Source organism: Semicossyphus pulcher, unplaced genomic scaffold (assembly GCF_022749685.1).
Source record: "Semicossyphus pulcher isolate SPU_LCO1_2020_fin unplaced genomic scaffold, fSemPul1.0.p SCAF_16, whole genome shotgun sequence".
NCBI lineage: Eukaryota > Metazoa > Chordata > Actinopteri > Labriformes > Labridae > Semicossyphus > Semicossyphus pulcher.
In genome coordinates, this window is record NW_027211670.1 from 8,936,543 (window position 1) to 8,952,263 (window position 15,721).

Here is a 15,721-nt window from a genome sequence, read left to right on the forward strand (position 1 = left end):
GTGTTTCCATTAGGAACGTCTCATTGTGTCTAATGGCTGGTTTTCATTAAAAACAAGCAAATTAGTTTAAAAACGCATTTTAGTAAGATGGAGTAATGGATGAATAAATAGCTTATAAAAGAATCAACAAAACTGAGGACCTTCTACATCAGAATGGCATTAATCAGCTTCAGTGGAAATGACATTAATGTTTAACATTAAATTGACTGCAAGTTAGACACTGGGAATGACATCAATCACATTTTTTCTATGTCTGCATTTAATCCTTTATTATGTCCAGTGCACTGTGTCTCTGAATATACACATTTCAGTTATATATCTTGGCCAAATTTGTCATGTATTTTTACATCTTGGTCACAGATGCACCAACAGTGTTGTTCATTGTTGCACCCCAAAAAAAATGTAGGACTTCTGACTGGACTAGAAATGCATCACGTTTTCTACCTGGATGGTTTGCATCTTATGTCTCTGTGCTCTCAAGGCTGACGCAGTGTGGACCTCATGGTGACGAAGGGAAAGTTATAGGTGTGTGGGAGACCCTGATGAGTCGAGAGGTTGAAGGATTGCCATGAGAACGGGCGCAGGCCCCCCTGCGTCGTGGGGCCGTTTATCGCCTCCGCAACCAGCTGGACAGCCATCTGGTAGTCCGTCACCTGCATCGTGATACAGAAATGGTTAAGGATGCCTCGCAGGAAGGAGTGAGTAACAGGAAGAAAATAAAGTCATTTAATTTGGCCTTTAGATTGACATTTTGTATGTCAATAAATACATTTCCATTGCTATAAATGAAGCTGAGTAATTCTAAACATGAGCCTCAAAATATGTTTGGGTTCAACCAAGTGTGGGTTCCATGACATTTGGAAACAGCTGATCCAATTAAATTTGACCTTTTTAACGCCGAAAATTAAAGGTATTCAGTGTTTTTCCACAGTTTGTCTCCACAGTATTATTTGCATGTTTGCAGCTCTAATGCTCTAGCGCTTACCCAATGTATAAGGGATCTAAGGATGGCAATGTTAGTCGGTAGACCACAAAAAGATTGCCATGAAACGGATGATGAATCCTGTCATGTCTTAGCGATCATGTCATTTATGATTGATAACTTCCAATCCAGCAAGGTCAAAAATGTTGATCTTACTGTGCTTTGGTTGGAGTATTGCCTTGCTAAACTTGTGACAATCACTCACACAATCTCAGCTGTATTTTGTTTCAATGCTCTTTAGCCATAGTTTGCATACTAACATGCGAAACCTAGATAGTATACATCTGTATTGCTAGATGCGAAATACAGCAATAATGTACTGCAACATTAATCATATTTCAACATTAACTACTGTATGAACTGAAACAACCTGGGAAGGAGCGTATTAAACTGAAAGCCAGAACTTTCCCATCTGCCACATAGTGCAGCCTGATAAGCTAACATGCTGAGATTTCTTAGTCACTTATCTATTGGCTGCAGGCAATCAGGCATGAGCTGGCATGATCAGTATGACTGAGAGCATCAGTAAATCTTTCATTGTGAGTTCATTGGAAATGTTAGATTAAAGTACAATCTTTTAAAATAATCGTACAAATACGATAATCATCGTACATCTGACAACACAGGTCATAGTTAGCATCAGGGGCAGATCCAGAGGGGTGGCCTGGGCCCCCCTTGAAATCTGATTGGCCACCCCAAGTGCCACCAAAATCCTAAACTAGGATTGGCTATTTGCCTTGTCAGAGGCGGGACTTGTGTCAAAATCAACTATTGGGGCTGTGATGCAACAGGCTCCTAGTAGCTTTCTTTCCATTTTAATGTGGCTTATTTCCTTTAGTACTTTAAATTGTTACCCTGACCACACATCTTCTGTTTGAGTCCTTAAAGAATTAAGCTTAGAAGGAAGGGTTAATGGACACATACTTCATGCCACCCCTGCATAAGTCAGTGCCCCAGTTGGGCCACACCAGTCAGAAAAGTCCCTAGCCCCTGGTTAGCATAAACCCTGCTGATGTTAGCATGTAGCTCAAAGCACCACTGTGCAGCCACTAAAAGCTGCCAGCATGCTTGCAGACTCTCAGTCATGCTGAACAAAGAATATAATTAAATTTAAATATATAACATAAAGAACATTATCATAATTAAATAACTAAACACAGCAAAAACACATAAGTTCACGTTGTAACAATTCAGTATTATATTTGTAAATGCACTTTTACATCACTTAATTTAATTCTCTCATTAATATGCAGATGACCTCTGACCTTGGTGTCGTAGCAACCTCCCGGGCGTGGTCTCCTTGGTCTGAGGTCGTTACGGCAACAGATGGTTTTACAGGGATGGCCCTTTGAGTACGGGTCTCTCTTATAGTCTGAAACAGAATCAGTGTGACTTTTACTGATGCTGTTTACAGCCGTAAAACACTGAATTATTTGTTTGTGTTTTATATGAGGGGGAAAGAAAGAGTTATTGTTACACTTACTGTTGTATCTCATGATATGTTTGAGGGAGTTCAGGTCAGACACCTTGGCCTGGTCCCTGCGGAGGATTTTGGCTCGGGGGCAGAGGTCGTAAGAGAAATCTTCTCCATATCTCGCCCACATCACACCGTACCCACTCAGGTTGTAGATTTCATCATGGAACGGTATGTTGTAGGACGGCCAATAACCTGGCAAATGTAGCACATATGTTGCATTACCACCTTAAACGGCCATTCTGGATACAGTTGGAAAGCTACAAAGACCAATGTTTGTTTCTTACCTCTGCGTAAAGCTTGAGTCTGATCAGAGTGCATCACTTTCCCGGGAATCTGCTCCACTATAGTCAGAGCTCCGTCCCTGATACTGTGACGCAGAGAAATCCTGCTCAGGTCCACCACCATGTACTGGTTGTTATATGTACCTATAACGCAGAGGTGGACATGCTCTCTTTTCTGCCTCACAGACACAGTGAATCTACATGAGTTTGTGGGTGAAAAGCAGGTGTATTTTTGGAAAATAAATATAGAAGATAAACAAAAAAAATATCTTTTTAATTTTATTTTCAGTAAGATAAGATAAGATTAGTTAGCGCTGTTGCCTCACAGCTAAAAGGTTCCTAGTTCGAACCCTAGTTCCGACGAAGTGGGCCTTTCTGTGTGGAGTTTGCATGTTCTCCCCGTGACTGTGTGGGTTCCCTTCCTCCCACAATCCAAAGACATGCTCGTTAGGTTCATTGGTGACTCTAAATTGCCTGAGGTGTGGGTGTGAGTGTGAAAGGTTGTCCGTTTCTTTGTGTCAGCCCTGTGATTTACTGGAGATCAGTCAAGGGTTTAACATAAGATAACATATCATAAGATAAGATTAGATAAGATAAGAGAAGATAATCTTTATTGATCGCCCATTGGGGGAAATTAACTTAATATAACAAGACTAGAGGGCTATAGCCACACTAGAGGCTCAGAAAGGCCGTTAAGTCTGTATCAGCTGGCTAAGGACCTCCTTAGATTAGGGAACCAGTGTGATACAGTAATATTTAGTAATTAGCACCGTACACAAACTACACCTGAGGGGAAAGTCGTTTGTTCTGCTGGTATTTAGTCAGAAACAAAAGTATTGGAAAAATTGACAAAGTCATGAGGATTAATTATTTTGGGATCATGAATTTCCTAAAAAAAAATTCTGGCAATTCATTCAACAGTTGTTTGAGACATTCACCAAAGAACTTACAATTTTGAACCTCCCGGTGGCACGAAGTTAGTGGATTACCAAGATCATTAGACTTTATCCTCTGGGGACAATAAATGCCTGAATAGAATTTTACTGCAAGTCATCAAATAGTTCAGTCTGCACAAAAGTGATGGACTTGCAGACAGGTAGTTCCTTGAGTCATGTCGCTAACCAGGCTCAAAAAGTCACATTATTATTGTAACTTGGCACAGAGTAAACATCATGCACAGTCTTGCTTGCGTCTGGAGGATCTGAAACTAGCTGCAGACTTTGGCTCTGGAGTTACTGACTTGCACTGACAATAAATCCCTGACCTAACCCGATTCAAATGAAATGAAAACACGGGCCACGGTAAAGTAAAGGCTCGTGGTTTAGTGCCTGCAGGTCACCACAACAGTTTGGCAGGATAGGGAGTGTGGAAGCAGAGGCTGCTGGGCCATGAGAGGGCTATCAGTCTCAAGAACACTCTGTCCTGTTCTCCCCTGCCCTCCCAGAGCAACATGACGTGAAAGATCAAAGCAGCTGCTCAATTAACACGCATAACTGTTGTGTAATGATGAGGATGGTCTGTTTGGGAGTCTCTATGGAAACTGTGAATTTTTACATAGCAAGAGTTTTCGTCTCAGACTGAAGTAATATTCATGCCTTTCTGCAAGTCTCATTCATTCTGGGATGTTCTTTTTTCTCTTCAGACAAAGGTTCCTTTAATTCAATTACAACAGTTCAAAAGTTCATGGCATCTTATCTGAGAAACATTTACTTCTGCAGTCATGTGGTCAAGCAAGCTGCATGTTGGGCTTTCTGACGGTCAGCCTACCATTGTGGTTCAGACTAAAATATGCGTAAAGTTGTATTAAAATATAAACTCTGCAGTAGCAATTGTCCTATGACGTCCATGTAATCCATACATTTTTGATAATGGACAAGTCCCTGGCATATAGTCATGACCAAGGTTGGGAGGGTTACTTTAAAAATGTATTTGGATCCAGTTACTAATCACTGATTACTTTCAGTTACTTTTGGGTTACTTTGATACCAAATCTGCAAATAAAGACAAGGGGGAAATAATTTCCGACAAGTGAAAGCATTTTTTTTTCTCCACAGGCCATGGTAACTTTGAGGAGCAGTGCTGTGAAACTTGTGTGTTGTGAACAAGTGTGTGCAGGTGCATGGTATTATCAGAGACGGTCAGACGGACGGTTTAGAAATGAGATGGCAGATGTTATAGAGCATCTTTGGTATTATATTGTCTTCATTTTAAAATAATTTGATATATTTTAATCTTGCTAGTAATCCCCAGTTTTAATAAATGTATCTGTAATCTAATTACCTCTTTTTTTCTGTAACTGTAATGGATTTCAGTTGGCTTTTTTGTATCCTAATTATGTAACGCCGTTACTTGTATTCCGTTAATCCCCAAGCCTGGTCATGACATTACGTCTCCCTTGTGTTTAGTGCTAACTAGCAAATGTTAGCATGCTAACACACTGAACTTAGACACTGTAAATGTTAAACATGTTAAAATTGTTATTGAGAACATGTTAGCATGCTGACATTAGCATTCAGTTCAAAGCACAACTGTTTCTAGGTACAGCCCCACAGGAGGCTAGTATGGCACAATATTTATTTAATCATTAAATGACTAAATAAAATGTCCTAATAAGTAAAATAAACTAAAATAATTAATAAATTGTCCAAATTAAAAAAATATTTGGACAAATGTAGAGGTAATAAAGTTGAAGAGGTCTAGCTTCACCGTGGAGTTTGATATGTTTCAGAAATGACAGGCAGTTTCTCTGAAAAATATTTACTTTCTTCTTTTCCAATAAATAACACCGGTATGAAAGAATATGGCTCATATTCTAAAAATGACATACACGCACAGTCAGGATAAATCTTCTATACAATTCGTACATGTATCTAACTGTTAGCTGGCCACTCACAGGTCGTGATCCGTCCTTTGTCTGACTTGTCTTTGGTTTTTCAGATTGTGTGAGTTTGTCATCATTATGGTTATGAGGGAGGATCATCAACAGGATTTTACCTGAGTTGTATTTGGAGAAGATCTGAGCCCACTCCTCTCCGCTGTGCGCCAGGCTGTTGGCCAGGCGGACTCTCTGCCAGGCCAGCAGGCTGTTCGGGCTGAGCTGGGAGAACAGAGAGACGTTGAAGACACTGATGGAGGTCTGTGTCATTAGCAGGCCGCTTCCTAGAAGGTAGAAGTCATCCAGAGACATCAGGAAGCCTGCAGGAAGAGAAGGAGAAAGTGGTGGTGATATGAAGCCAAGAGATTGTGGGAGTTAAAGTGAGATGGATGTTTCAAGATAAATATCAAGAGTGAATGCTAAAAGGGGGGGAAGTAAACAAAGTTGCTATGTAAACATTTCCTATCTTCATCTGCAGCTAGCATGCAGATTATTTCACTTTTTATCAGCAGTGGAAAGAACCAACACTGGATTGTTTCTCTATGTTGTGACAGCTCTAATAACTGGTTGCTTTGCAGATGTTGATTTTGCAGTCAAAACAAATCCTAATTTATTTCACTCTCGCTTTTCTCATGTTGTCATTTTTAGGCGCGGCAAGCAGCTGAAAACGACAGCTGTTGTCCTGTCCAACACAACCTGCTCAGCACGCAGCAGTAAAAACGACTCAGTACCAATATGTTGTAAATTAATCAATATGTTGCTCCAGGTCAGTTGGATGTCAATTAGCAACTGTAAGCAAAAGAAATGCTGAATCATCCTAACGTATCAGTTTTGCTCTGCAATCTTCTTAGCTTGCCACTTAGCTAACACTTTGGGAAATATGCTATGTTGCTGAAAGTTACATGAGAAGATTAATGCCAAAGTCATACCTGTCCAGTAATGACCACAGTTAGCAGCTGTTTAGCTTAGCTTAACGTGAAGGAAAGACACAAGGATAACAGCTAGCTTGGCCCTACTTTCAAACAGAGCTAGGCTAGCCGAGTACAGCTAACCTGCTACTAGCTTGGTATCGCTCATCTCTAACTTTTTACTGGAAAGAACCTGGCACATTGCCTTAAATGATACACAATATTGCTTCAATGTAGAATATTAATAACATAACATATTCCTGTCATCTCACTACTTTTACAATTAATGCTGTCGGTTGCATGCTGCTATTATGCATACAGGAGGATAAAAATACTTCCACTTCTTTTAATACACCTTCTACTAACGTTACTACTACTTCTTTAACGACTAATTCTGCAGAGGCAACTATTAATTATGAATATACAATACTGCTACTGCTATTAATAATAAAAACATATAGGCAGAGGATGTTTCCACCAGCCCTACTCCTATAAAGTATTTATGTTGCATCTTTTCTTGTTCTGTTGGCCCTGATCTGCTGTGTGTGTTAAATGTTTAACGTCGTCAGAGAGAAAGCAGCTTAAGAAGGCTGCAGGGGTCACACACCACCTCCAGTGTACTTTATCTCTACATTTTAATAAGGTGAAGTGATGTCCTTGGCCTGCTGGACTCTAAAAATAGGGCTTTGTAAAACCACTTGTGTTCTGATGGCAATGGCCCCTGTAAGAGGATTTTTATGGTCTGGACCACTCTGCAAATCTTTGCTTACAAAATTACTCCGCCTCCTCTGACTTGAGAGAGAGGGAATACGTTTCATCATGGCTCTGTTTGGGGTGTTTACACTCAGCGCTGGATGTTTTCTCGACACTGACTCAGCTGTGTGCTTAGCAGAAGAATTGCTTTCAGTAGATAATGTTCATTGAGGATTTGGGTTAAGTCCTTGATGTCAGTGTTTATGTTTTCCAAGATGAAAATGAAACCGCGTGGATTAACAACAAGCTGTTCACCTCGGCACAGGGCTTTTACAAGGAGGCCATGCTTTGCTGTGCTGACAAGCTACTGTTCCACTTCTAGGTCATGTGCTTACACTGTATAGAGTCAGCTGCCGCTAATATGTGCGATAATGTTACGTGATGTTGTGCGAGCGTGCATGCTTGTACCGGGGTAGCTGCTGAACGACATCTTTCCAGTGGCAATGTGTGATTCAGACACTTTGAAGTCCCAGTGTTTGTAGATGCGCATGGTGGCTGCATACGTATACCAGCTCGAATGGCCGAACAGAAGGTTCTCAAAGCCTGGAAGAACCTGGACACAGAGAGAGAGAGAGAGAGAGAGAGAGTAGGGTGGTGGTCGGGGATGTTGTGTCTTTATGTTTGAAGTCATGAATGTTGAATGTTTTCCCTTACTGGTTAGGGTATTTTTAGTGTTTAAAAGAAACAAATAGCTGCTGACTGTAGTAACAAAATGAATAGTTTTCATCAAGTACCATCACAAGGTCGACATTTTGATGGGCCAATGCTTTGGGTTATCACTAAAAACCCACAAAAATAAAAACATTCCTGTCAACCTCAACTGTACTTTGTCTTAGGGCTAATAAGCAAATGTTAGCATGCTACACATGCTTAACCCAGACAGTAAACGTTTGAAAACAGTAGGCCTATAAGCATTATCCTTGTGAGCTTGTTGCCATGCTAGCATTAGCATTGAGTCCACAAAACAACAGAGTTGCTAGCATGGCATCTGTTTTTCATGTTTAGAGAAAATCATAATCTTTATAATGTTTACCATTATTAAATGACTAAGATGGTAAACATGGTAAATGTTCAAATTCAGCATTAGCCTTTTCATTGTGAGCTTGTTGCCATGCTAGCAGTAGCATTTAACTCAAAGGGTTGTTAGCATGGCTGTCACCTTTGAATTAAACAGAATCTAGATCATTTTTATCATTATAAAATAGACTCAACTAAGATGGTAAATATAGTAAACGTCATAAGCATAATAATTGTAAGCTACTTGGAATGCTAGCAGTAGCATTAAGCTCAGAGCTGTGGCTATAATGCTTGTAGATTTCCAGTCTTGTAGGTATTTAATCTGAATATCCATTATTATCATTAACAATCAGAAAGATTGACAGTGCTTTTGGTTGCTTTATTAATATCGAAGACATCTTGGCCTGTTAAATAAACAAAGCTGCAGAATTTATCTGTTTTCTATTTTAGTTTCTCATAATGTCTTTGAAGGCACTAACAGAAGCAGAGGAAACGTACTTTGAACAAAGATATCTTAAGTTTACTTAGATGATAAAACTAGTAGATTCCCACTGTCTTCAAATAGTAGGGAACTAGATTGATGCGCATGTAATTAATTAGATAAGATGACATTAAAACAAATAATTAAAGATGTATTATGTAGGAATCCTCATTGTACTTCATCACTTAGCCTCACTTTCATTTGCACTTTGTCTTAGTTTCCTGAATGGGTGTTTTTAGAGAAACGATCCCCCTCCTAATGGCCTTTACACTCTTTATTGACACACTTAAGAAGAGGAAACCCCATGCACCAGGACCCACAATAAAACTAATTAGGCCTACTTTAGGACCTCCCAAGTGCTCCCTCACAGCTTGAGCCAAATGAGCTTGGCCTAACCTTGATGAGAGCAGTGCAGTGGCCCATTCCTGGCATCCTGAAGGCACTGCTGCCTGTGGAGGAGATGGAGCGAGGTGTCAGAGCTGGGACGAGGTCCAAGAGGTCACCAACACCATTCAGAAACTGGAGAGCAAACGCTGATAGAGGCTGGGGAGGAAGGAGAGCGCAAGAGGTAGAGATAAATGATATGATATACAGTGGCAACTCTCTCACCAACACAGACGGTCACACACCTCTCTGTGTTTGCTTTTGGCCCACTGTGCAGCTCCGGCCTGGAGCCCGTCCAGCTGGGCCAGGATCAGTCCCAGATGCTTCCACAAGGGGTCGCTGGATCTCCTCAGTTTCACCTGCTCTCTGGCCCACTGGTCCTGTTTGCTGAGGGTCATTCAGAGAGCAGAGAGGAACTCTGGGTTAAATAATTAGCAATGTGGTTGCTTCTCAAATCTGCTTCCTACTTTTGCTGTGCATCTAAATTCAAAATACAAAACTCGCTGGGTGAATATGTGTCATTTTTGCATTAATAGTATGGAATTCTGTTTGACAAATGTGAAACAAAAAGGATAAAGATGGCAAAAGGTCCACAATTAATGTCTTAAAATGTAAATCTATGCATTAAAAATACAAATATTGAGTATTTAGAATAAAACATATTATTACATATTAGGTCAGGTGGAAAAACTGTCTTCACCACTGTGGGAGTTGAAGGAGGGAATGTCTGGTATGTTTTGAGAAGGCAACATGAGAACCAGAATCAGAACAATTTCTGCAAATAAATGGAGATTTAATATTAGCAAGAGGCATCAAGTCAGGGGCGTCAGACTGGGGGGAATGGGGACTACTAGGGCCCTCATGTGAGAAGGGCCCACAAAGATACAACAATGAATAGCGGTGGATGTGAGAGCGGTCCTTAGAGCATGTCTTATGCAACGCACCCTTGCATGAAGTAAACAGTTGGTAAGACTGTACCTTAAAAACCTTTCCAGGGGATTCAAAACCTTCTCATCCTTTATGAGTTGAGGGTACATGTTGTGGTAATGTTGGAACATCTGTCTGTGGAAATGGTGGAAATAAAATCATCCCCAAACAGACCAACAGTTAGAGCCACACTGATTAGAACTGTGATACATAATTCAAGGTACTTGTGCTTGAGAATTTCAATGAATCAACGTTAGAGTTATCTTTGCAGAGACAAACAATAAAGAATACCCTTTTGTCTGCACAGATTTAAATTTGCAGGATTTCAGAATTTAATTTTTACCTCCATCCTGTCCAGTGAAAATTACACATCTCTGATTAGGTGATTTTGAATTTTTCTGATATACTGAATGATTAAGTCTTCCCAAACAGGTTTTGTTAATTTCTCTTACTTGTTTAGCAAAATAAACGAATGAATATTTCCCCTAACTAGAAAATACATCCTTATCCTCATATTAAATATCACAGAAGCCCTAAGCAGACATGCATCCATACATTTCATTTACTCCGTTATCCAGTGATGAGGAGTTATTTCTGGTTGTTTTCTCGAGATCTCTACTTATTTATTGTGTTATCACGAGATAACAACGCAGCACCACCATAACGTTAGATGATCATAACTCGTATCCCCAGAGTTGTCAAAGCACAAAACAAATAATCTCATAGTGTGGGCAAAGGGCAGCATCCGGTCTGCAATATCACACCAGCCTTTTGTTTTGTTTGATTGGCAGAAAATTTGTTCATCTCGTTATCACGAGAAAACAAGCTGTTATGTTGAGATAATGGGCCAAATTAATCCGTTATAATGGGAAAACCAGCTTTGTTTTTCTGAGATAATGGGAAAAGTAAGTCAAGATCTTGAGAAAACGACCAGAAATAACTCACTATCAGGGGAAAACAGAGTAAATAAAACGTATGGATTCATGTCCGCTGAGGGCTTCCGTAGAATATGCGTTGCTTTAGATTTACAACATTTACAAAAGAACAATTGTTTTACTTTTGATACTTTTACATTTTGCTGATAATACTTAAATATTTTTTACTTAAGTAGAGTTTTTAAGCAGGGATTTTCCTTGTATTGGAGTATTTTAACAGTAACTGCAATTGACCTCCTTCACCTTCTGTAATTACGTTAATTAAACCAACTCAGTGATGTTAAAAAAAAGAAAAGTTCAGCTTTATTATTGCGATACATGTTGGCTCATGTGTAGCTGTCACATATTTAATGGCCTCCAGAAGTTTTGAATAGGAGTATTCCCACAATTCATGTCACTGTCATGCTTTATAAAGTAACTCTATTTAGAAATATTCATCTGTGCCTTGTTAAAGAGAAGTATGCCATGAAACAAAATGTAGTTGTGCTTTGACTCTGATTCAAAATCTATAACTCAGATATGAAGTGATGAAGCATTCAGGTGTGTTTGTCTGTTGAAAGTGAACTACTGATTGACTCTACTGGGTGACCTCTGAGAGGTTTGGTTTGAGATATTTCATTAAAATATTTCTAATAACTACAACACCAGTAAGACTCACCCCGCAGTGAGATAACCCTCCAGGTACCCAGCCAGGAAGAAGGTGGTCTCGTCTTGTTGTGGGATTCCCCCATGACCTGCGCTGATCTCTAAGACCCCCCATCCAGAGAGGAGCAGAGTGTCGTTGAAGTAACCATAGGCTCCCCCCTCGGTTTCCATCACCCCCTCTTTCAGGATCACGATCTTCTGGGCAGCATCCCAATACACGGTGGCCTCTTGGAGCTCTACCATTGTAGGAGGATGGACGGGGTTACAGGGTTGAGGTTGGATAACTCACATTATGTAACATAATGTCATGACACCAACAGAATGAAGCAAAGGAAAACAACTTTTTTTTTTTTTTAAGTTTCTTATTTGTTGCTTAATTGGTTTCATTAAAATGAATATTAATCTTAACATACACAAAATAATACCAGTAAAAGCATTCTTTCTTACTGTATGTCAGTTTATGTGTCGCCTGTGCCCCTCCCTTATGTTTTTCAAATTCAATCACACAATAAGATTAAAAAGGTAGCCTATATGTTTACAGTAAGAACAACAACAATAATCATAGTAATAACTTATTATTGCTATTTATATAGAACCTTCAAAAACAAGAATTTACAAGTGCTGTGACAGCCAAGCCAAGCTAATCACAAAATCAAGCTAAACACAAAAATTGAAAGTGGTATTTATAATTATTATTGTTATTATTATAATTTTTTTGTTATCATTATTAGAACGATACAATTAGATAATAGCTTAATAGAATAGAAGAAACAGAAATATTATTATTTAAAATCTTTAAACTTTTTTCAGCAGTAGCCTAGTTTTAACAAAGATTTGATCTTTCTTGGTTTCCGCCATGTACAGAGACGCCACAAGAATACTCACGGTAAGTTTGCACTGATGTAGCCAAATAGGTCAGCATTATGCACAATTTGATGGTCTGCGCCTCCATGTCAGCTGGTATTTTCCTGTGGATCTCTGACTTACATGTATTTCACTAGAGACGTGTCCTTCATAGTTCTTACCATGGTTATGTCAATTACAAGCGACGGTGATGAAGCTTGAATTTAGCGTGAGGTGCCGCCGAAGAGCTACTTTTTCGCTTGCTATTACCTTCAATTACGCGAAGCTTATATCGACACATTTAGCGCACTCCGTACAACAACTTCTCCTTGCCTGGGAAAAAGCAACCACCCCAGATGGGACTCGAACCCACAATCCCTGGCTTAGGAGGCCAGTGCCTTATCCATTAGGCCACTGGGGCTGTCTGAGAAGTGGGCGTGGTCATATTCCATTTTATTTGGATTACAAAACTCCTTTCAACATTGTATGAACTGTTGTGTTTGTAAGTTATAGTTCGAAACTTCAGTTTTAATCGTGTGTCTTTCTGAAAATCGTTTTCGTCAAGTTATCTTGAATACATTTGCGCTGATATAAAGCTTGGAAAGGCCGAGGGACTCGATCACCATGGTGATGCGTTTGCTTATTATGGATGGATCCATTATCCCTGCGAAAAGGGGGTGTTTATGTTGAATTAATGCAACTTTGACTTGTAAAAACGAGAATACAGCGCCCGACAGAAGTTTTACGCTCTGATCAACAGTTTAAAAAGTCTTACACTTGCTGCTGTCTGCAATTCCTTTAAACTGCTTTATATTAAATGTGTGTATCATTTTACAGAAGTGTCTACGTTAGAGACATGGAGCTTTCGAACATGCGCAGTAGAGAATATGGTTTTGTTTGGGGAGGAGAGAATTTCAACCAACCTGTTAAGAAAATAAATAAGTAGTCTGTATGGAGGTAAATATTTAAGCAACATATTTTCAGTGCCAAAACAACTACTAACCCACCAGTGAGGCAGTCTACAGTTTCGTTTATATGTAAGGTATGAGTAGTACTCACAGCTAGCGAGTGTTAGCCACTTAGCATTAGCTTGTTAACGTACCGTTAGCAACGAAAATACGGCAGTTTGTAAATCACTAATGCTAATATTGTTGTACCATCTTTTATTCAGGACCTTAAAAGATCACTAAAGATGCCGCTCTTTGGAAACACATTTAGTCCGAAGAAGACTCCACCACGCAAATCTGCATCTCTGTCCAGCCTTCACACGGTGAGTCTGAATAACTTATTGTTCTTTTGCAGAATCGTTGAGCTAAAACCACTGTTTTGATCAAGTGCACTGATGGGTAATTTCAGGTTAAGCCACTCCATTTGTCTCTCATCAATCCCTTATTTAATCTACACTCTCAAGAGGGTGGTCATACAAGATAAACAAAATTGTGAACGTGTTTAGAGACAACTGAGATTTGGACTATGCAAAGGGATTGGAGCTTGATGACTATTATTATTATCTCTTTCAGTTGGATCGTTCAACAAGGGAAGTAGAGCTGGGCCTTGAGTATGGCCCTCCTGTAATGAACATTGGAGGACAGAGCTGGAAGTTTGAAGAGGGACAGTGGATAACCGGTAACGACTTTGCTCATGCTAAATGAATACATACTAGTGCATCAGTGCAGTGACTGCTTCTACAATTTTAATGCAGAGAGCCTCTTAATTGTTCTCCTCTTACATGTGTTGCCATATCAGCTAAATCACTGTTAATATCTGAATAGCCAATTCAATATTCATTCTAGTTAGTTTGTTTGTATTATGTATACATTTGTTTACAGTATCACTACATCAAATGTCAGTTCATGTTCTCTGGAAATACTGTAAATACTCCAAACCATCGTCCTTTTGTATATAGCAACCCGATTCATCACAATATTTATCTCAGCATCTTTGCACTCTGACTTGTACTGTTATCTATTGTCTCTTTTCTACAAGAGCTGTTGTGTTTTTTAAATAATGTATATGTATGATTATATATAGAATTATACTTTTTTTAAATCTTGTTTTGAGTGAAGTATGTCAATTTGTGTGTCAGTATATTGAAAGTTATTTAAAACCGGAGTCAAATTTCTTGTATGGGCCCACAAACTGATTCTGATTTGTTTTTGTTTCACCAGAATCCGGCGGAAATGCATCTGGTAGGGAATTGCAGCGACTTAAAAAAAGAAATGTACAGCTGGAAGAAGAGAACAACCTATTGAAACTAAAGATTGAAATTCTCTTGGACATGGTAAGCTCTAAGCAGCTTTGATTATGCCCTTTCATTTTAAGTAGCATTAAAGATGCACTATGCATCTTTATATACACTGATGTAGGAAAGTTGAATTTCAACTCTTCCTCAAATGCCTGTCTGACTGATGTAGAGATCTCCGATTAACCCCTGTGTTTCTTTTATTGAAAGGGCCAATGGATATTATCATCACCTGGCTCAAAAGCCATGTTTACAGCTTAGGTTAACTGAATTGTAATCTTTCTCTTTCAGCTGACAGAGACTACAGTAGAGTACCATCTGAAGGAGAAAGAAGTGGAAGATATAAAGACTCAACATCGAAGGAAGAAATGACCTGATGCTGATGCCTTTATTTTAGGAAATGTTTTAATGGTTGAAGTTTGCTAATAGAGGAAAAATTACCTGGCCTTTTGGTTTTGTTTTTTGCTCCTTGGAATAGAGACAGAATAAAGAGCTCATTATTTCTCATATTATTATTATTTCTCATAATGGGGACTCTTGTGTTGTAGGTCTCTGCCTTTCTAGTGTTCATGTGAACCACAACGTAACACTGAATCAGACTTGGTGACTATTTTTATATTTGTTCTGTCCTACGTTTTCTTAATTACCATAAATCTGTGAGCATCTTTGTTGAAAACAGAATATTTTATACATTTTTACATCTGTGTATTAAATACAAACCAACATTTCTTTCAACATGTTTTGTATTTACTGAATTTTTTATTCTGATTAAAAATATAATCATCACAGGGACCATGTTTTTCTTTTTACTCATAGCTTTTAGAATATTACTCGAACACTTGATACTTGACTCACAAATTAACAAGAAGAAAAATGAATAAATCTTCAATAAATCATATCACTAGCTAGAGAATAGAATATGTGAGCAGTAATATTGCCTGTTATTGAATACAATTTAATTTCATGGTTTA

The 15,721-nt window shown here is 38.9% G+C and overlaps 2 protein-coding genes and 1 non-coding gene across 5 annotated transcripts; 1 reads left to right on the forward strand and 2 right to left on the reverse strand.

Moving 5' to 3' along the window:
* Window positions 1–476: 476 nt before the first annotated feature.
* plbd1b (phospholipase B domain containing 1b) lies at window positions 477–12,617 on the reverse strand. The gene is made up of 11 exons (XM_069664826.1): window positions 12,551–12,617; window positions 11,679–11,901; window positions 10,137–10,220; window positions 9,404–9,545; window positions 9,171–9,317; window positions 7,685–7,829; window positions 5,735–5,935; window positions 2,744–2,884; window positions 2,466–2,651; window positions 2,248–2,354; window positions 477–653 (listed from the first exon to the last, which is right to left on the reverse strand). Exons 1-11 carry the CDS (start codon window positions 12,615–12,617, stop codon window positions 477–479), a joined length of 1,620 nt encoding a protein of 539 aa, XP_069520927.1.
* A 239-nt stretch (window positions 12,618–12,856) lies between these two features.
* Window positions 12,857–12,929, reverse strand: trnar-ccu (transfer RNA arginine (anticodon CCU)). Its single transcript has one exon. It is a non-coding gene; the product is annotated as a tRNA-Arg (tRNA).
* Window positions 12,930–13,386: 457 nt separating this feature from the next.
* On the forward strand, window positions 13,387–15,464 carry cby1 (chibby 1, beta catenin antagonist). 3 transcript variants are annotated; one of them, XM_069664827.1, is made up of 5 exons: window positions 13,387–13,465; window positions 13,680–13,778; window positions 14,029–14,134; window positions 14,677–14,789; window positions 15,042–15,464. In XM_069664827.1, exons 1-5 carry the CDS (start codon window positions 13,460–13,462, stop codon window positions 15,120–15,122), a joined length of 405 nt encoding a protein of 134 aa, XP_069520928.1. In that variant the 5' UTR covers window positions 13,387–13,459; the 3' UTR covers window positions 15,123–15,464. The 3 variants fall into 3 exon arrangements, with proteins under 3 accessions (XP_069520928.1, XP_069520929.1, XP_069520930.1); XM_069664828.1 differs by having other exon boundaries at window positions 13,404–13,550; XM_069664829.1 differs by having other exon boundaries at window positions 13,404–13,545.
* Window positions 15,465–15,721: the final 257 nt, after the last annotated feature.